Source organism: Scyliorhinus canicula, chromosome 12 (assembly GCF_902713615.1).
Source record: "Scyliorhinus canicula chromosome 12, sScyCan1.1, whole genome shotgun sequence".
Taxonomy (NCBI): domain Eukaryota; kingdom Metazoa; phylum Chordata; class Chondrichthyes; order Carcharhiniformes; family Scyliorhinidae; genus Scyliorhinus; species Scyliorhinus canicula.
In genome coordinates, this window is record NC_052157.1 from 99918744 (window position 1) to 99941132 (window position 22389).

Below are 22389 nucleotides of genomic sequence, written 5' to 3' on the forward strand. Positions count from 1 at the left end.
TTCGTTGGACTCCCCGAGCACCTGACACACCTGTCTTCACCCCCAAAGAACCTACTCATCCTCGTCCCAGTCATGTGGGCCCGGTGCAGCATCTTGAATTGGATGAGGCTAAGCCGTGCACACGAGGAGGAAGAATTAACCCTCTCCAGGGCATCAGCCCATGTCCTGTCTTCGATCTGTTCCCCCAGTTCCCCCTCCCACTTAGTTTTCAGCTCCTCTACTGACGCCTCCTCCACCTCCTGCATAACCTTGTAGATATCAGATATCTTCCCCTCTCTGACCCAGACCCCCGAAAGCACCCTGTCGCTCACCCCCCTCGTGGGAAGCGAAGGGAATCCCTCCACCTGTCGCCTAGCAAATGCCTTTACCTGCAGATACCTGAACATGTTTCCCGGGGGAGCCCAAATTTCTCCTCCAACTCCCTCAGGCTCGCAAACCTCCCATCGATAAACAGGTCCCTCAGCTGTCTGATGCCCGCTCTGTGCCAACCCTGAAATCCCCCATCAATGTTCCCCGGGACGAACCTATGATTCCCCCTTAACGGAGCCTCCATCGAGCCCCCCACTTCTCCCCTATGTCGCCTCCACTGCCCCCAAATCTTGAGTGTATCCGCCACCACCGGACTCGTGGTATACCTCGTGGGAGGGAGCGGCCACGGCGCCGTTACCAGGGCCCCCAGGCTTGTATCTCCACAGGACGCCCTCTCCATCCGTTTCCATGCTGCCCCCTCCCCCTCCATCACCCTCTTGCGCACCATAGACACATTGGCCGCCCAGTAGTACCCCGAGAGATTGGGTAACGCCAGACCCCCCCCCCCCCCATCTCTACCCCGCTCCAAGAAGACCCTCTTCACCATGGGCAAACACTGGAAGAGGAACAAGAACCTCGGGAGAACTGTCATTTTGGCGGACTGCACTCTACCGGCCAACGATAGCGGCACCATGTCCTACCTTTTAAATTCCTCCTCCATCTGCTCCACCAGCCTGGTAAAATGAAGCTTATGGAGAGTCCCCCAACTCCTGGCCACCTGCACCCCCAGGTATCTGAAACTCTTCACTGCCCTCTTAAACGGGAGCCTCCTCCTGATCTCCCGGGTGTACTACAAATACCTCGCTCTTGCCTAAATTTAACTTATAGCCCGAGAAGCCCCCAAATTCCGCTAACAGCTCCATCACCCCCAGCATTCCCCCTTCTGGGTCCGCCACATACAACAGCAGGTCGTCCGCATACAGCGATACCCGATGCTCCTCCCCACCCCGCACCAGACCCCTCCATCTCCCTGACTCCCTCAACGCCATAGCCAGAGGTTCAATCGCCAGTGCAAAGAGCAATGGGGACAGGGGGCACCCCTGCCTGGTCCCACGGTAGAGCCTAAAGTACTCCGATCTCCTTCCATTTGTAACTACACTCGCCATCGGAGCCACGTAGAGCAGCCTCACTGTTCATTGACTTTTTTAAGGAGTATTGAGTCATGGGGGTGGGGCTTGTTTTATTTCCTGTTTGGTTGGGGGGTGGGATGAAAAACTGGAAATGTGGGCATGGGTGCCGGTGTGGCAGCAGGGTGAGTGGGGGGCATTTGATAGGGGGTGATAGGAAGCAAGGGTGTGTTTGCTGTTGCTGCAGTTGGCTTTTGTGTTTCTTGAATGAAATATTGAAAAAGCCTTCAATAAAATGTTTTTCGAAAAACTCAGAACCAAGACCTTCACCATAAGCATTCCTGCCGACTTCATCTAGACAGCAGGAGAAAAATTGATAGCACTTCCCCAAATCAGATAAAGCCAGTAGAAATTGATTGGCAACTAACCTGAGAAAAGTTGATAATCCTTTTAAATTGCAGTGGAGGGACTGGAGATGCAGTATCCATCTTTTGTATGAATGTTGTGCTGTGTATGTTTAAGAAGCAGTGTTATCTGGAGTGGCATGGTCCAAGATTGTAGTGCTGGCATCAAACAGCATTACACACTGATTGACATCATGATACAGCTGCTGCATGCACCTGAGAACTGTGCCAATGCCCTCACCAAGGTCAAGGGCTGCACCCACAAGGTACCAGAATAGCACCCATAACACCAAAACTATGAGCACTCTTGAGGCCAAAGTTTGCAGCATTTCCTCCTCGATCCCAACTTCCTCACCAACTTCCTCTCCTCTAAGATCCTTCATAAACCTCGTGTCTTTGGCCAAGCCTTTTGTCACTTCTCGCAATATCTTTTCAGCTTGGCTTCCATTCCTTTGAAATAATTTACTGTTAAAGTCAATATATAAATGAGAGTTATAAAATAACTGAATTATTTACCTTGGGTATATCTGACTGCAAGGTTTACTCAGAGAGGGATAAAAAGTCAGCAGTGCTAGTCCCCAAACCGTCTACACTTGCTGTGCATGTTCATGAATAGAACTGGCTCTGCTCTTTGTAACAGGTGCATGGTGGCACAGTCGTTAACGTTACTGCTTCCCCGAACAGGCGCCGGAATGTGGCGACTAGGGGCTTTTCACAGTAACTTAATTTGAAGCCTACTTGTGACAATAAGTGATTTTCATTTCATTTCACAGCGCCAGATACCCGGGTTCAGTTCTGGCCTGCATGACTATTTAAAAATACATTTAGAGTACCCAATTATATATATTTTCCAATGAAGCGGCAATTATCATGTCCAGTCCACCTACCCTGCACATTTTTGGGTTGTGTGGGTGAGACAAATGCAGACACGGGGAGAATGTGCAAATTCCACACCAACAGTGGCCCAGGGCCGGGATCGAACCCAGGTCCTTGGTGCAGAGAGGCAGCAGTGCTAACCACTGCACCACCGTGCCACCCGGCCTTGCATGACTGTCGAGTTTGCATGTTCTCCCCATATCTGTGTGGGTTTTGTCCTGGTGCTCCAGTTTCTTCCCACAGTCAAAAGGTAGGTTGGGGATAATGGGGATAGGGCCCAGGTAGGGTGCTCTTTCAAAGGGTCGGAGCTGACTCAATGGGCTGGATGGCGTCCTCCGCACTGTAGGAATTCTGTGTGATAATATTAGTCCAACTCTAAGCTCCCCTTATCCTCTAATAATTAGTAAAGAAGTCTTCAACCCCTCCCCCCCCCCCCCTCCCCAACCCACATGCTTGAATCGTGAGTAGAATTGGTCTCCAATGGCTCAATACATTCACCGCACATGCGCAGCTCCTAACGTGCGACGCACCTGCACAGTTCCCAACGTGCGACGCACCTGCACAATTCCCAATGTGCGGCGCACCTGCACAATTCCCAACGTGCGGCGCATATGCACAATTCGCAAGTGCGGCACACCACAGTTCTCAACGTGCGGCACACATGCATTGTTCCCACCAAGCGGTGCGTCTGCACAGTTCCCAACGTGCGATGCACCTACACAATTCGCAACATGCTGCGCATCTGCACAGTTCCTAATGTGCAGCGAACATGCACAGTTCCCAATGTGCGGCGCACCTGCACAGTTCCCAACGTGCGGCGCACGTGCATAGTTCCCACCAAGCGGCGCGTCTGCGCAGTCTCCCAATGTGCAGTGCACCTGCACAGTTCCTAACATGCGGGGCACATGCACAGTTTTCCAACGTGCGATGCACCTACCTACGGGGCAGCAGGGTAGCATGGTGGTTAGCATAAATGCTTCACAGCTCCAGGGTCCCAAGTTCGATTCCCGGCTGGGTCACTGTCTGTGTGGAGTCTGCACGTCCTCCCCGTGTGTGCGTGGGTTTCCTCCCACAGTCCAAAGATGTGCGGGTTAGGTGGATTGGCCATGCTAAATTGCCCGTAGTGTCCTACAAAAAGTAAGGTTAAGAGGGGGTTGTTGGGTTACGGGTATAGGGTGGATACGTGGGTTTGAGTAGGGTGATCATGGCTCGGCACAACATTGAGGGCCGAAGGGCCTGTTCTGTGCTGTACTGTTCTATGTTCTAAGTTCTATAATTTGCAACATGCAGCGCATCTGCACAGTTCCTAATGTGCAACGAACATGCACAGTTTCCCAATGTGCGATGCACCTACATAATTCCCAACATGTGGCGCACCTGCACAGTTCCCAACGTGCGGCGCATCTGCACAATTCGCACGGTGCGGCACACCACAGTTCCCAACGTGCGGCGCACATGCATAGTTCCCACCAAGCGGCGCGTCTGCACAGTCTCCCAATGTGCAGCGCACCTGCACAGTTCCTAACATGTGGGCACATGCACAGTTCCCAACATGCGATGCACCTACACAATTCGCAACATGTTGCGCATCTGCACAGTTCCTAATGTGCAGCAAACATGCACAGTTCCCAATGTGCGGCGCATCTGCACAGTTCCCAACGTGCAGCGCACCTGAACAGTTCCCAACGTGCGGTGCACTTGCACAGTTCCCAAAGTGCGACGCACATGCACAGCCTCCCAACGTGCGGCGCACCTGCATAGTTCCCAACGTGCGACGCACATGCACAGTCTCCCAACGTGCGGCGCACCTGCATAGTTCCCAACGTGCGGTGCACATGTACAGTCTCCCAACATGCGGCGAACCTGCACAGTTCCCAACGTGCGGCGCACCTGCACAATTCCCAAGGTACGGCGCACATGCATAGTTCCCACCAAGCGGCGCGTCTGCACAGTCTCCCAATGTGCAGCGCACCTGCATAGTTCCTAACATGCGGGGCACATGCACTGTTCCCAACGTGCGATGCATCTACACAGTTCGCAACATGCGGTGCTTTGCACAGTTCCTAATGTGCAGTGAACATGCACAGTTCCCAACGTGCGCCGCACCTGCACAGTTCCCGACGTGCGATGCACCTACACAATTTGCAACGTGCGGCGCATCTGCACAGTTCCTAATGTGCAGCGAACATGCACAGTTCCCAACATGCGGCACACCTGCACAGTTCCCAATGTGCGGTGCATTTGCACAGTTCACAAAATGCAGCGAGCATGCACAGTTCCCAACATGCGGCGCACCTGCACAGTTCCCAATGTGCGGTGCATTTGCACAGTTCCCAAAGTGCGGCGCACATGCACAGTCTCCCAACGTGCGGCGCACCTGCACAGTTCCTAACATGCGGGGCACATGCACAGTTTCCCAACGTGCGAGGCACCTACATAATTCGCAACATGCAGCGCGTCTGCACAGTTCCTAATGTGCAACGAACATGCACAGTTCCCAACGTGCAGCACGTTAGCATTGTGGATAGCACAATCGCTTCACAGCTCCAGGGTCCCAGGTTCGATTCCGGCTTGGGTCACTGTCTGTGCGGAGTCTGCACATCCTCCCCGTGTGTGCGTGGGTTTCCTCCGGGTGCTCCGGTTTCCTCCCACAGTCCAAAGATGTGCAAGTTAGGTGGATTGGACAAGATAAATTGCCCTTAGTGTCCAAAATTGCCCTTAGTGTTGGGTGGGGTTACTGGGTTATGGGGATAGGGTGGAGGTGTTAACCTTGGGTAGGGTGCTCTTTCCAGGAGCCGGTGCAGACTGGATGGGCCGAATGGCCTCCTTTGGCACTGTAAATTCTATGAAATTCTACCTGCACAGTTCCCAACGGGCGCCGCACCTGCACAGTTCCCAACGTGCGGTGCACTTGCACAGTTCCCAAAGTGCGACGCACATGCACAGTCTTCCAGCATGCGGCGCATCTGCATAGTTCCCAGCGTGCGGTGCATTTGCACAGTTCCCAAAGTGCGGCGCACATGCACAGTTCCCAACATGCGGTGCACTTGCACAGTTCACAAAGTGCGGCGCACATGCACAGTCTCCCAACGTGCGGCACACCTGCATTGATCCCAACGTGCGGTGCACATGTACAGTCTCCAAACATGCGGCGCGTATGCACAGTTCCCAACGTGCGGCGCACGTGCATAGTTCCCACCAAGCGGCGCGTCTGCGCAGTCTCCCAATGTGCAGTGCACCTGCACAGTTCCTAACATGCGGGGCACATGCACAGTTTCCCAACGTGCAATGCACCTACACAATTCACAACATGCGGCGCATTAGCACAGTTTATAATGTGCAACGAACATGCACAGTTCCCAACGTGCGGCGCACCTGCACAGTTCCCAACATGCGGTGCACTTGCACAGTCTCCCAATGTGTGGCGCACATGCACAGTTCCCAACATGCGGTACACTTGCACAGTTCACAAAGTGCGGCGCACATGCACAGTCTCCCAACGTGCGGCGCACCTGCATAGTTCCCTACGTGCGGTGCACTTGCACAGTTCCCTACGTGCGGTGCACTTGCACAGTTCCCAAAGTGCAGCACACCTGCACAGTTCCCTATGTGCAGTGCACTTGCACAGTTCCCAAAGTGCGGCGCACCTGCACAGTTCCCTATGTGCAGTGCACTTGCACAGTTCCCAAAGTGCGGCGCACCTGCACATTTCCCTATGTGCAGTTCACATGCACAGTTCCCAACATGCGGCGCACATGCACAGTTCCAACGTTCGGCGCACATGAGCAGCTCCCAACGTGCGGCGCACATGCACAGTTCCCAACCTGCAGTGCACATGAGCAGCTCCCAACATGTGGCGCACATGCGCAGTTCCCAACTTGTGGCGTCATGAGCAGTTCCCAATGTGCGGGGCACATGCGCAGTTCCCAACCTGCGGCGCACCTGCACAGTTCCCAACGTGCGGCGCACCTACACAGTTCCCAACGTGCGGCGCACCTGCACAGTTCCCAACGTGCGGCGCACCTACACAGTTCCCAACGTGCGGTGCACCTGCACAGTTCTCAGCGTGCGGCGCACCTGCACAGTTCCCAACGTGCGGCGCACCTGCACAGTTCCCAATGTGCGGCGCACCTGCACAGTTCCCAACGTGCGGCGCACCGGCACAGTTCCCAACGTGCGGCGCACCTGCACAGTTGCCAACGTGCGATGCACATGCGCAGTACCCAACTTGCGGCGTCATGAGCACTTCCCAATGTGTGGGGCACATGTGCAGTTCCCAAAGTGTGCCATATATTCACTGTACCCAACGTGCGCCACACATGAGCAGTTCCCAAAGCGGCCATATATTCACAGTTTCCAATGCACATGCGCAGGTCACAACATGCCACGTATGCACGTTATATTCCGAAATACTGAAAATTCTAAAAAACGATACACACTCGGCCCCAAGCATTTTGGATAAGGGATGCTCAAACTGCAATAACATTCAGGAATAGATTGACAGCTTTTGTTTTGATTTTAAAGGTATAGCTTAGCAAGAGATTTGTTTGAACCATGTGGTGTGTACCCTACAATACAGCAGCACCACACGGTGAACGAGGAAACCTGGGTTTAAACTGATGTTTCTCGTTACGTTCTCATTCGCCTTTTGCTGAAAAGTGGATGGAACATTGAACGACAGAAAAAGCACAAGCTTGTGTCCTGATGATGTCTAGCCAGGAATGAGGCATCAGTGCAAACAATGCAAATAAGGAATGGGAGAGGTTAGATCAAAAGATAGATTTCACCAATATACAAGCGAAGGAAGGAAAAAGTGCCTGTATCTTGTTCTATGTTAAATCCTATTTCAGATTTGACAGAAATCCTGTCCTAGTATTCAGATATTTTAACCCAAAAATGCAGTTGTTTAATTTGTCAGCTAAAAATAAGAAACTTATAAAAGAGAAAAATGTATTAGTGAGATGCATTAATCGTGACTGAAGGAAATCAGAAACAAAAGTTTTTTTTAAATCTCAGTTGAATGTCATTAGCCGAGCAGTGGTATGTTTGACCTTGGTACAGGTTAAAGGACATGGACCTCAGTAGAAATATCTTCATCATGCAGGAGTTTCTGCCATCTCTGACACCATACAGTGAGGAAGATGGATGATCTGCCAAACTACTCCCTCGCATGGGTGAATTAAGAGCAAATTTGGCACATAATTCTCTGGCTGTTATGATTAAAGAAAAAGTAGTTTTGACCAGAATGGTGTCATGGATTTGTATCAGGTGTTTTAAGGACGAATGATACATGTTGAGAGTTTAATGTTTTAATTGTTAAGTTTCAATATAACAATTTTCTCATTTCCAATTACATTTTAATAAGAAGCCCATCAAAAGTATATTAAACATACACTTGCTCAGTTTTTTGATCCCTCAAGTTGAAGTCCATTACCTTCAGATTTGGGAAATGCATTTTACTCAAATCGGGATAGTTATTGTTATCGACCTCATAACTGATCATAGATCATGGAATTTACAGTGTAGAAGAAGGCCATTTGGCCCATCAAGTCTGCACCAGCCCATGGAAAGATTACCCTGCCTAAGCCCACACCGTCACTCTATCCCTGTAACCCAGTAATCCTATTTAACCTCTTTGGACAGAAAGGGCCATTTAACATGACCAATCCACCTAACCTGCACATCTTTGGACTGTGGGAGGAAACTGGAGCACCCGGAGGAAACCCACGCAGACACAGGGAGAACGTGCAGACTCTGCACAGACAGTGATCCAACCCGGGAATCGAACCTGGGACCCTGGAGATGTGAAGCAACTGTGCTAACCACTGTGCTACCGTGTCGCCCTCAAAAGAGCTAACGTTTCGAGTCCCGATGACCCTTTGTCAAAGGGTCATCTGGACTCAAAACATTAGCTTGTTTCTCTCCCCACAGTTGCTGCCAGACCAGCTGAGATTTTCCAGCATTTTCTCTTTGCCCTTAAATAACTAAACTGCCTTTATGACAAACAAAGTTACATTTTGTTGTACTATTTGAAAGTCATGATTCTTTCATATGGAATCCATTCATTTAGATTGATATAGTCTGTATACTGTAAACTGTAATAGTGGTAAAAGTTTTTAAAAACTCTATCCCTCAATCTTTGCACTTGCTTCAGATAATTTCAGGGATGTGATATTTCAGCTGTTTTCTTTGTTAAATCCCTGTGCATTCTGTAATCCCCAAATTCCCGGGGTAGTCCAAACATAGAATGATAAAATGATACAGCACAGCGGAGGCCATTCAGCCAATCATGCTTATGCAAGCTTCATTTCAATCCAGGGAATTAAAAATGTTTAAAATAAAACAGCTGCACAGAGATTCTCTTTCTTGGAGTTGGTGCTCAGATTTCCAGTTGCTTGTTCCTAATGCACTATATCTTAAGCGCTCAAGACATTTTTCCTTCCCTCTATTATTTTCCCCACTTTGTTTTACAGACTTTGCCCTTTTACTGCCTGCTGCATGCCTTGGGTGCTGATTGTGCTTCAGTGCCTTGGCTGTTCTTTATATTTGCATCCAGACAAAGTATTGGTAGGCTGTTTGCTTCTAGATGCCATTGTCTCCACTATTCTCCTGGAATCACGCAGGGACCAAATGAGGCCATCCCCACTGTGCATCTTTAGATAACCAGCAGAGCAGAAGCCTTGCCTGTGTTTCCTGTCTCTCGTATTTCTGGTAGTTTAGAACATAGAACAGTACAGCACAGAACAGGCCCTTCGGCCCTCGATGTTGTGCCGAGCTTTGTCCGAAACCAAGATCAAGCTATCCCACTCCCTGTCATTCTGGTGTGCTCCATGTGCCTATCCAATAACTGCTTGAAAGTTCCTAAAGTGTCCGACTCCACTATCACAGCAGGCAGTCCATTACACACCCTAACCACTCACTGAGTAAAGAACCTACCTCGGACATCCCTCCTATATCTCCCATCCCGAACCTTACAGTTATGCCCCCTTGTAACAGCTACATCCACCCGAGGAAATAGTCTCTGAACATCCACTCTATCTATCCCCCTCATCATCTTATAAACCTCTATTAAGTCGCCTCTCATCCTCCTCCGCTCCAAAGAGAAAAACCCTAGCTCCCTCAACCTTTCCTCATAAGACCTACCCTCCAATCCAGGCAGCATCCTAGTAAATCTCCTTTGCACCCTTTCCAATGCTTCCACATCCTTCCTATAATGAGGTGACCAGAACTGCACACAATACTCCAAATGTGGTCTCACCAGGGTCCTGTATAGTTGCAGCATAACCCCACGGCTCTTAAACTCAAGCCCCCTGTTAATAAACGCTAACACACTATAGGTCTTCTTCACAGGTCTATCCACTTGGGTGGCAGCCTTCAGAGATCTGTGGACATGAACCCCAAGATCTCTCTGTTCCTCCACATTCCTCAGAACCCTGCCGTTGACCCTGTAATCCGCATTCAAATTTTTTCGACCAAAATTAATCACCTCGCATTTATCAGGATTAAACTCCATCTGCCATTTTTCGGCCCAGCTCTGCATCCTATCAATGTCTCTTTGAAGCCTACAACATCCCTCCACCTCATCCACTACTCCACCAATCTTGGTGTCATCAGCAAATTTACTGAACCACCCTTCAGCCCCTTCCTCCAAGTCATTGCTAAAAATTACAAATAGCAGAGGACCCAGCACTGATCCCTGTGGTACACCGCTGATAACTGGTCTCCAGTCTGAAAATTTTCCATCCACCACCACCCTCTGTCTTCTATGTGATAGCCAGTTACTTATCCAATTGGCCAAATTTCCCTCTATCCCACACCTCCTTACTTTCTTCATGAGCCAACCATGGGGATCCTTATCAACCGCCTTACTGAAATCCATGTATATGACAACAACTGCTCTACCTTCATCGACACGCTTAGTTACCTCCTCAAAGCCTTCTTTAGCGCAAGAAAATTGGATGAACAGTTGAGGGAAGTAAACTTGCAGGACTTTCAGGAGAGTGTAGGGAAATGGCACTGATTGGAGTTCTCCCATAGAGAGCTGCGTGGATGAGATGGGCCAAATGGTTTCCTTCTGTGCTATAATAACTTCATGACCATGGATTGAAGTTTGCACCTTCCTGCTGTGCGGCTTAGCTACTCACTGACTTAACCATCTGAATGAATGAACAAAGAGAACAAAGAAAATTACAGCACAGGAACAGGCCCTTCGGCCCTCCCAGCCTGCGCCGATCTAGATCCTTTATCTAAACCTGTCTCCTATTTTCCAAGGTCTACTTCCCTCTGTTGCCGCCCGTTCATATACCTGTCTAGATGCCTCTTAAATGATGCTATCGTGTCTGCCTACCACTTCCGCTGGTAAAGCGTTCCAGGCACCCACCACCCTCTGCGTAAAAACTTTCCACGCACATCTCCCTTAAACTTTCCCCCTCTCACCTTGAAATCGTGACCCCTTCTAACTGACACCCCCACTCTTGGAAAAAGCTTGTTGCTATCCATACCTCTCATAATTTTGTACACCTCAATCAGGTCCCCCCTCAACTTCCGTCTTTCCAACGAAAACAGTCCTAATCTACTCAACCTTTCTTCATAGCTAGCACCCTCCATACCAGGCAACATCCTGGTGAACCTCCTCTGCACCCTCTCCAAAGCATCCACATCCTTCTGGTAATGTGGCGACCAGAACTGCACGCAGTATTCCAAATGTGGCCTAACCAAAGTCCTATACAACTGTAACATAACCTGCCTACTCTTGTACTCAATACCCCGTCCGATGAAGGCAAGCATGCTGTATGCCTTCTTGGCCACTCTATCAACCTGCGTTGCCACCTTCAGGGTACAATGGACCTGAACTCCCAGATCTCTCTGTACATCAATTTTCCCCAGGACCCTTCCATTGACCATATAGTCCGCTCTTGAATTTGATCTTCCAAAATGCATCACCTCGCATTTGCCTGGATTGAACTCCATCTACCATTTCTCTGCCCAACTCTCCAATCTATCTATATTTTGTTGTATTCTCTGACAGTCCTCCTCGCGATCTGCAACTCCACCAATCTTAGTATCACCTGCAAACTTGCTAATCAGACCACCTATACCTTCTTCCAGGTCATTTATGTAGATCACAAGCAACAGTGGTCCGAGCACGGATCCCTGTGGAACACCACTAGTCACCCTTCTCCATTTTGAGACACTCCCTTCCACCACTACTCTCTGTCTCCTGTTGCCCAGCCAGTGGGATGGTGTTTTCCTGCTCTTAAACTGTTGGTTGCATGTCTGATTTTAAATCTCGAAAAGAAAACATAAAACTTAATGTTTAGATGAACTTTAGTTTTACTAAAAGTCTAGGACTGCCTACAATAAAATGTAGTTTAAAATGTTATGCAGCAAATAAGGAACAAGAACGTTTACATTTAAATTTTTATTCACTCATTTTAGAGATTACCCCAAAGACCTCGGCTAGTTGCAGCCCAGCCCCTGAATCTCCAGTAAGTTCTGCTGAATCAGTGAAGAGTGTGGCTGAACTATCATCACAGCAATCCACAGCTACAGAGAACAGTAAGGACATCAAGCCACCAGAACCATGTGAACAATCTTCGAATGATCCTCAGGTTCTATCATCACTGCCAATTTCTGGTCAGTCAGCGTTAAGCATACAGGAGCTGGTAGCCATGTCTCCTGAACTCGATACATATGCCATCACAAAGAAAGTCAAAGAGGTGCTGACAGACAACAACTTAGGTAAGTAACAGTCCATCTTTCAAATGGGAACAGGTGATTCCATTCTGTAAACTGGCATCTTGTATAAAAAGCAAACAAGTTTTTTTTTCTCATTTGAATTCCCCCAAAACTTTATTGCATTATCTAAATAGTTCTAATTATCTAAATTGTTTATCAAACTGTTTTCATTATCCCTATTTTCATATTAACATTGCAACTAATTTTAGAATATGTTGTCACGGTTGGAGTATGCTTGTAAACAGACATTTTACTAGAAGCACGCCCTCTGTTTTCTTTATACAAGATCCTGACAAAACCATGTAATGATTGTACGGATTTTCAACAGTGAATTTAATCTGGGATCAGTTAATCCCTTGGTTACCAGTACCTTGTTTTGCCCATCTGTGTTTGCCTATTAATGTGTGAAAATATGAAAACTTACAGCACACCCCTAGATTTATATTAATTTCTGAAACAGTTGTGACACTATTGAGATGATGCAGGTCAGGTGACCCAAGAAGGAATGGGTAGGAGAAGCCAGCTTGAGAGCAGCAACAATAACCTCAAATGATATTTGAACTTGGCTGTTCTCCATGAATGGGTGAGTCAGATCCCATTAGTGTGAGGCAGCCCTGGTGTGGTGAATGTTACCAAGAAAGTGATCACGTTGTAGTCATTAGTATTTGCTATATATTACTTTTTTTTAAATTTTAATTATCAAGCCTAAGCAGGACTTTTTAAAAAATTCCGTTACTGTATGTATGAAAGAGAAAGGGGAGTTTGAAATTGTGAAAATAAACTTGCATTTATATAATGCCATTTGGATGTTCCATTGTGACCCACTGCCAGTGAAGTCCACTCCCTGAGATGGTTACAGCTAGGTCCCACATATGGCAATGAGATAAAGAAGCAAAAAATCATTTTACTAATGATATTACTGGGGAGAAGTGTTGGCCAGGAGAATTCCCATTCTCTACCTTGTATTGTGCCTGGGGTGCATTTATCTGCACCTGAGAGACTCTAATCTCTCATCTTAAAAGGCATTCCGGGCTTTGTAGTACTCCCTTTGTATGTATTGAAGGTCAGCCTGGATAATGGGCTGAAGTTGAAGAATAGGTCTTGAACCCACAGTCCCTTGGCTCAGAGCTGAGTGTGCTGTCACTGAATTGATCATATACAAGGTCATCCCCCTCGCTGCAGATGATGACATCAAACTGGTGCAAGTATGGTTAGTGGTTCCATGCTATAAATATTCCAGTGTTTAATCTCATACCTGTAGGTGTTTATTGCTGAAGGCATCTCTCAAAAAGATATTTACTGATGTGCTGAGACTCCCATTATTGGCATTCCTTCAGTACAGTAGTACCATTAGTTAACTTGGTATAACAGATATAAAGAGAATTGGAACATTGTTGTCCTCTCGCCATATCCAAGTGTTACAGTGATGCTTGTCGGTATTACCGTGACTTTCAACGTGGCCTACTCTACCTCTGTTATTTGTCAATGACGTTGTTAGGCTTGAGCTGATGATACTTCAGTTGGAGTTTATTAATGTTACTATGGTATCTAGACCTCTTAGGATGCAATTTAAACCTTGTGATTAGATGCTGTTGAATTTACAATGTTTTACACAAGTACCTCACAGAATAACCCTGGAAACATGAGCAAGATGTTTGTTGTGATTGGTCTGCGATTGCATCATGCGCCATAATAAGTGCTAACCTCCATTTATCAGTTTGTCAGACGTCTGCAGGGCAATGATTGGTCTCTGTGCTGTTAAATGCTGAGGCTGCAGAATGAGCTCTTTCATCAAAGCACAGGAGCTCTTTGTTGCCAAGGACATTCCTGACAAATGGAGGTCATACAGAGTGTAATATACTCGCTGTGTTATTCCCTAGTAATTTACTACAGGATCTGTCACGTGGTGTGTCACTCCTCAGGTCAAACATCATCAGCGTTCTCTTATACCCCCCACACTAACACTTATCAAAGTCTTTGATGCTAAATACTGAAATTATAACATCAAAAAGATTGTATATAATGCTAGCACAATGAAAGCGCTGTTACAAATAAGCTTCTAAGAATCACCAAGTGACCCCTGTCAATACTTGTGGAGAAAAGTCTCCTGTTTAAACTTTGCCAGATTGCTCTAATCGACTGCACCATTGATGTAGACCTCCCATAACAGCAGCACTGTCTTCATTCCTGGTTAAGAAATAAATGTCTTCAATGCCTGATCAACACTGTGTGTTGAACGGATTAGCACAAATAGTGTGTCAAATGAAAAACATTTGGAACAACTTGAAAGAGTTATTTTCTTGGAAGTTTCAGAAGGTTTGAGGTTTGCTTTTGCTGTTTGTGGCTTTGTCTCAATAGAATTACTGCTATATAATTCACTTCCAGTTATCTGTTATTGTGTATATTGTAATCATTGGTGTGAAGATACATTGTGTTCTCAATGAGTATAAGATTAATTTAAATCACATGCTCAGCGGCCAAGTAGATAACACAATGATTGTCCCATAGATAAATTATAATTGTGGATCACTCTTCATTTTATTTAGAAAATATATGTTTAATACAAGATGAATAACAAAAGTTGAGACTAATATCTAATAATTCAAGTAATTTTTCATTTATTAACTGTGCATGTGTGAGAGAGAGGTGGATCTAATAGTTACAGGCAGACTTACTGTTGGGAGTGGAATAATAATAATCTTAGTGTCACAAGCAGGCTTGCATTAACACTGCAATTCCCGAGTCACCACACTCCGACATCTATTCGGGTACACTGAGGGAGAATTCAGAATGTCCAATTCACCTAACAACATGTATTTCGGGACTTGTGGGAGGAAACTGGAGCACCCGGAGGAAACCCACACAGACACAGGGAGAACGTGCAGACTTCTCACAGACGGTGACCCAAGTCGGGAATCGAACTTGGGTCCCTGGCTCTGTGAAGCAACAGTGCTAACCACTGTGCTATTGTGCAGCAGCTTTAGCTGTTTCTAGCTAATAATGAACATAAAAAGCAAGAGGGTGGCCAGGAAAAGGGTTGGCCCACTGAAGGACAAGGGAGGGAATCTATGTGTGGAGCCAGAGGAAATGGGTGAGGTACTAAATGAATACTTTGCATCAGTATTCACCAAAGAGTAGGAATTGATGGATGTTGAGTCTGGAGAAGGGTGTGTAGTTAGCCTGGGTCACATTGAGATCCAAAAAGACACGGTGTTGGGCGTCTTGATAAATATTAAGGTGGATAAGTCCCCAGGACCTGATGGGATCTACCCCAGAATACTGAAGGAGTCAAGAGAGGAAATTGCTGAGGCCTTGACAGAAATCTTTGGATCCTCATTGTCTTCAGGTGATATCCCGGAGGACTGGAGAATAGCCAATGTTGTTTCTTTGTTTAAGAAGGGTAGCAAGGATATTCCAGGGAACTACAGGCCGGTGAGCCTTACGTCAGTGGTAGGGAAATTACTGGAGAGAATTCTTCGAGACAGGACCTACTCCCGTTTGGAAGCAAGGGGTCGTATTAGCGAGAGGCAGCACGGTTTTGTGAAGGGGAGCTTGTGTCTCACTAACTTGATTGAGTTTTTCGAGGAGGTCACAAAGATGATTGATGCACGCAGGGTAGTGGATGATGTCTATATGGACTTCAGTAAGGCCTTTGACAAGGTCCCCCATGGCAGACGAGTACAAAAGATGAAGTCACACGGGATCAGAGGTGAGCTGGCAAGATGGATACAGAACTGGCTAGGTCATAGAAGGCAGAGAGTAGCAATGGAAGGGTGCTTTTCTGATTGGAGGGCTGTAACTAGTGGTGTTCCGCAGGGATCAGTGCTGGGACCTTTGCTGTTCGTAGTATAAATCAATGATTTGGACGAGCATGTAACTGGTCTGATTAGTAAGTTTGTGGACGACACAAAAGTTGGTGGAATTGCGGATAGCAATGAAGACTGTCAGAGGATACAGCAGGATTTAGATCATTTGGAGACTTGGGCGGCGAGATGGCAGATGGAGTTTAATCTGGACAAATGTGAGGTAATGCATTTTGGAAGGTCTAATACAGGTAGGGAATATACAGTGAATGGTAGAGCCCTCGAGTATTTACAGTCAGAGAGATCTTGATGTAGAGGTCCACAGGTCACTGAAAGGGGCAACACAGGTGGAGAAGGTAGTCAAGAAGGCATATGCATGCTTGCCTTCATTGGCCGGGGCATTGAGTATGAAAATTGGCAAGTCATGTTGCAGCTGAACCTTAGTTAGGCCACACTTGGAGTATAGTGTTCAATTCTGGTTGTCACACTACCAGAAGGATGTGGAGGCTTTAGAGAGGATTCGGGAGAGATTTATCAGGATGTTGCCTGGTATGGAGGGCATTAGCTATGAGGAGAGGTTGAATAAACTTGGTTTGTTCTCACAGGAATAAAGGAGGTTGAGGGGCGACCTGATAGAGGTCTACAAAATTATGAGGGGCATAGACAGAGTGAATAGTCCAAGACTTTTTCCCAGGGTAGAGGGGTCAATTACTAGGGGGCATAGGTTTAAGGTGCGAGGGGCAAGGTTTAGAGGAGTTGTACGAAGCGAGTTTTTTTACACAGAGGGTAGTGGGTGCCTGGAACTCGCAGCCGGAGGAGGTGGTGGGAGCTGGGACGATAGTGATGTTTCAGGGGCATCTTGACAAATACATGAATAGGATGGGAATAGAGGGATACGGACCCCGCAAGTGTAGAAGATTTTAGTTTCGACGCGCAGCATGGTCGGAACAGGCTTGGAGGGCCGAAGGGCCTGTTCCTGTGCTTTACTTTTCTTTGTTTTTTGTTCTATAGTGTCCTACTGTTGGGGTTGTAATTAATAATGTGTTTTGCTCTTGGTGGTCGCTTCGTGCTCAAACAGGATAAATTTGTTTGATTTTGTGCACCTTAATTTTCTCAGTTACCGTTGTTCTTTTTCGTGTTTTAATAGTTTTTTTGTTGATGCCAGTGAAAGATGTCAGTTGAGGCAAATAGAGCAATTTCTCACTTCCTGCAATGTGTCTAAATCAAATGCTCCCACGTCTATTAGAACTTGTATTAGATACAGAGTAACATTCTCTCTGCATTGTCTCATCAGACATTCATGGATCAGGCATTACATGGCTACGTGTAATGTTGTTCCAACAATATGAATCAACCCTAACCTCAGAACAGTGCCTTCTACTGCAGCACTGTGATGTTTCCATTTGTATTATTTCCACATTTATTTCATTCTTTCAGTTAGTTTTCCATTTGTATAAATAAAACAAAAACGTTTTCATTTCTAATGGACACCATGCAAACATCTGTAATAGGAAAAGCTTTGAAAGTTATATAATCAATTTACACGATGCGAAAATGCAACGCTGTATTTGCAAACTCCCATCACTGGTGACACTCTGGAAGTTGTCCAAGTCTGGATAAGAGAAATTTTCTTACTTTGTCCCTCTCTTTTCTGAACCCCCATCCTCTTGATGACAAAATCCAGAACATAGAGACATACATTTAAAATGAGAATTAGGCCATTCAGGAGAGAAATCAGGAAGCATATTGTCATTCGAGGGTAGTGGAAATGTTCTTTCCACTTATGCCAGCTCCTAAATGTTATGGATGCTACATTTGAAAATTTGAGGATTCAGATCAACAGACTTTTGTTAGCTCAAAGGATCTGAAGCAAAGGCAGGTAAATCGTTTGGAGACTTGACCTAGGTAAAGACAGGTGCAAAGTATTCATTTAGTTCCTCAGTTATTCCCCCTTGTTTCTATGCGTAAATCTCCTTTTTGGTCTTTAATCATTCCTCCATTTTCCACCCTTTTACTATCTATGTTGCAATAGAAGATTTTTGGATTCTATTTCATATTTGCTGCCAGTCTCTTCTCATACCCTCTCTTTGCTTCATTTATTTATTTATTTTTATTTCAAATCTTTATTAATGCCACAAGAAGGATACATTGACACTGCAATTAAGTTACTGTGATAATCCCCTAGTTGCCACACTACGGCGTCTGTTCGGGTACACTGAGGGAGAATTCAGAATGTCCAATTCACCTAGCAAGCACGTCTTTGGAGGTTGTGGGAGGAAACTGGAGCACCCGGAGGAAACTCACATTCTCAAATGTATTATTCATCTCACATCTGCACATGCACCCTTTTTCTGCTTCATCTTGTTTCTGTCTCTTGCCATCCAGGAAGCTCTGGATGTGTTCGCTCCACCGTTGCTACTTGAGGGAATATACCTTGACTGGACCTGAAGCATCTTTTTTTTCAAACGCTGTCCATTGTTGTCACATTTTGCCAGCCAACCTTTGCTTCCAGGTTATTTGGACTGGATCTAATCTCGCCCCCGTGAATTTGACTCTCTTTCAATTAATTATTATTACTCTGGATTGCTGAACCCAAAGATGTGCAGGATAGGTGAATTGGCCATGCTAAATTGCTCCTTAATTGGAAAGATAATAGAATTGGGTACTCTTTAAAAAAAAAAAAAAAAAATAAATTTTAAATACCCCGGATTGCTCCTTGTCCTTTTCCATCCTTGACTAACACCCAGTCAAGTGAGGCCTGGGTGCAGGATTGCAGGAAGAACTGGAAAAATGACCGGCAGTTAGTGTTGGAGAATTGCAGTCAGATCTCAGCCTGACACTGGAGCAACATGGTATGGGAATGAGCGGGGAAACACCTTCATGCTTAGCAAGAGACAACAGATAAAGGAGGCAAAGTGGTAGGCCACACAGTAATGGCACACAGTGCCCCTAAATATCTTTCTCAAAACGAACAAGGAACAGGATCGATTAGGCCGAAGGCAAGGAAATATTAGGTATGCACCGTTAAAAGGCAAACTAGGGAAGAACAACCAGCAACAGAGGATGAGAGAGAGAGAGTCATCAGGGGAAAAAACACATAACAGTTGCAGCACAGTAGCTCTGCCAAAGGTCCGCAAACACGGCCTCGAACGAGAAAAACAAGCAATATATCTTCAATGTCCTGTTAATTCTATGGAGATGTATACACAACATTCATCTTTATCTTTATCGATTGATCTCGGGTGATGCACCACAGGGGACATAAGTGAGGTCTTCCTGTGAAGTAGGGTGAATGGCAGAGGGCAACTAGACCAGAGCATACAAGTATAACTCAGTCCCCATTTTATAGTCATATATACTGTCATTTATCGTGGTCCTTCGATTTGATGTTATTTATAGTTGAAAAGCAATCAAGGCAGTTTGGAAGCTAGAGAAATAGAACAAAAAACTAAGAAAAGTACAGTACAGGAACAGGCCCTTTGGCCCTCCAAACCTGCGCTGACCATGCTGCCCGCCTAAACAAAAATCTTCTACATTTCCGGGGTCCGTATCCCTCTATTCCCATCCTATTCATGGGCGGGCATCTCCGACCCCTCGCCGGCCGGAGAATTGCCGGGGGCAGCGTGAATCCCGCCCGGCTGCCGGATTCTCCGGCTCTGGTTTGTCGGCGGGGACGGGAATCGCGTCGCGCTGGTCAGGGGCCATTGGCAGCGGGGCCCCCACTCCCTGCGATTCTCCCCCCGCGATGGGCTGAGTGGCCGCCCATTTCCGGCCAGTCCCGCCGGCGAACATTACACCATATCCATACTAGCAGGAGCTGGCTCTGCAGGCGGCCTATGGAGTCCTCGGGGGGGCGTGGGGGGATCTGGCCCCGCGAGGGCGGGGGGGGCCCACGGTGGCCTGGCCCGCGATCGGGGCACACCATTCCGGTTCGGCATGACAGGCGTGAAGAAGAACAGCGCTGCGCATGCGCTGGGATGACGCAAGCACGTGCTGGCGATCCCGCGCATGCGGCCAACTAACGCCGGCCAGCGGATTCCCTTCGGCGCCGACTGGCGCAGCGCCTAGCCCTTCGGTGCCGGCCTCGCCCCTGAAGGTGCGGAGGATTCCGCACCTTCCGGGCGGCCCGACGCCGGAGTGGTTCAAGCCACTCCTCAACGCCGGTTTGGCCCGCCCCGCCAGTTAGGGGAGAATCCCGCCCCATGTATTTGCCCCTTAAATGTCACTAAGTCGCAGCTTCCACCACCTCCTCCGGCAGCGAGTTCCAGGCACCCAGTACTTGTACTTGTACTTGCCTCGTACATCTCCTCTAAACCTTGCGCCTCGCATCTTAAACCTATGCCCCCTAGTAATTGACCCCTCTACCCTGCGAAAAAGTCTCTTACTATCCACTCTGTCTATGCCTCTCATAATTTTGTCGACCTCCATCAGGTCGCCCCTCAACCTCCTTCGTTCCAGTGAGAACAAACCAAGTTTATTCAACCTCTTCTAATAGCTAATGCCCTCCATACCAGGCAACATCCTGGTGAATCTCTTCCTCACCCTCTCCAAAGCCTCCACATCCTTCTGGTAGTGTAGCAACCAGAATTGAACACTATACTCCAAGTGTGGCCTAACTAAGGTTCTATACAGCTGCAACATGTACATAGAACATTACAGCGCAGTATAGGCCCTTCGGCCCTCGATGTTGTGTCGTCCTGTGAAACCACTCTAAAGCCCATCTACACTATTCCCTTATCGTCCATATGTTTATCCAATGACCATTTAAATGCCCTTAATGTTGGCGAGTCCACTATTGTTGCAGGCAGGTTATTCCACGCCATTCCACTACTCTCTGAGCAAAGAACCTACCTCTGACATCTGTCCTATATCTATCTCCCCTCAATGTAAAGCTATGTCCCCTCGTGCTAGCCATCACCATCCGAGGAAAAAGGCTCCCATTGTCCACCCTATCTAACCCTCTGATCATCTTGTATGCCTCAATTAAGTCATCTCTTAACCTTCTTCTCTCTAACGAAAACAGCCTCAAGTCCCTCAGCTTTTCCTCATAAGATCTTCCCTCCATACCAGGCAACATCCTGGTAAATCTCCTCTGCACCCTTTCCAATGCTTCCACATCCTTCCTATAATGCGGCGACCAGAATTGCACGCAATACTCCAAATACGGCCGCACCAGAGTTTAGTACAGCTGCAACATGACCTCATGGCTCCGAAACTCAATCGCTCTGCCAATAAAAGCTAACACACCGTACGCCTTCTTAACAACCCTATCAACCAACTTTCAGGGATCTATGTACATGGACACCGAGGTCTCTCTACTCATCCACACTACCAAGAATCTTACCATTAGCCCAGTACTCTGTCGTCTTGTTACTTCTTCCAAAATGAATCACCTCACACTTTATTGCATTAAACTCCATTTGCCACCTCTCAGCCCAGCTCTGCAGCTTATCTATGTCCCTCTGTAATCTGCAACATCCTTCCGCACTGTCCACAACTCCACCGACTTTAGTGTCATCTGCAAATTTACTCACCCATCCTTTAAGCCCTCCTCCAGGTCATTTATAAAAATGACAAACAACAGTGGCCCCAAAACAGATCCTCCTGTTACACCATTAGTAACTGATCTCCAGGCTGAACATTTCCCATCAACCACCACCCTCTGTCTTGTTACAGCAACCCAATTTCTGATCCAAACTGCTAAATCACCCTGAATCCATGCCTCCGTATTTTCTGCAATAGTCTACCGTGGGGAACCTTATTGAATTATTCACTGAAATCCATATACACCACATCAACTGCTTTACCCTCGTCCACCTGTTTGGTCACCTTCTCAAAACCGTGTTGACTATCCCTAATCAAATTATTCCTTTTTAGATGATTATAAATCCTATCTCTTATAAACCTTTCCAAGATTTTGCCCACAACAGAAGTAAGGCTCACTGGTCTATAGTTACCGGGGTTGTCTCTACTCCGCTTCTTGAACAAGGGGACAAGATTTGCTATCCTCCAGTCTTCTGACACTATTCCTGTAGACAGTAACGACATAAAGATCAAATACAAAGGTCAGCAATCTCCTCCCTAGCTTCCCAGAGAATCCTAGGATAAATCCCATCCGGCCCAGGGGACTTATCTATTTTCACACTTTCAAGAATAGCTAACACCTTCTCTTTATGAACCTCAAGCCCTTCC

At 47.0% G+C, this 22389-nt stretch overlaps 1 protein-coding gene across 7 annotated transcripts in view; it reads left to right on the forward strand.

Moving 5' to 3' along the window:
- LOC119974568 (protein CASP-like) overlaps nucleotides 1–22389 on the forward strand; it is a 794954-nt gene that overhangs the window by 611429 nt on the left and 161136 nt on the right. For 6 of the 7 annotated variants that reach the window (XM_038813568.1, XM_038813572.1, XM_038813571.1 and 3 more), the window contains one exon: nucleotides 12095–12397. The exons of the other annotated variant lie outside the window; for it this stretch is intronic. In XM_038813568.1, coding sequence (XP_038669496.1) covers nucleotides 12095–12397 — 303 coding nt within the window. The remainder of the gene's footprint in view (nucleotides 1–12094; nucleotides 12398–22389) is intronic. 7 annotated transcript variants of the gene reach the window in all.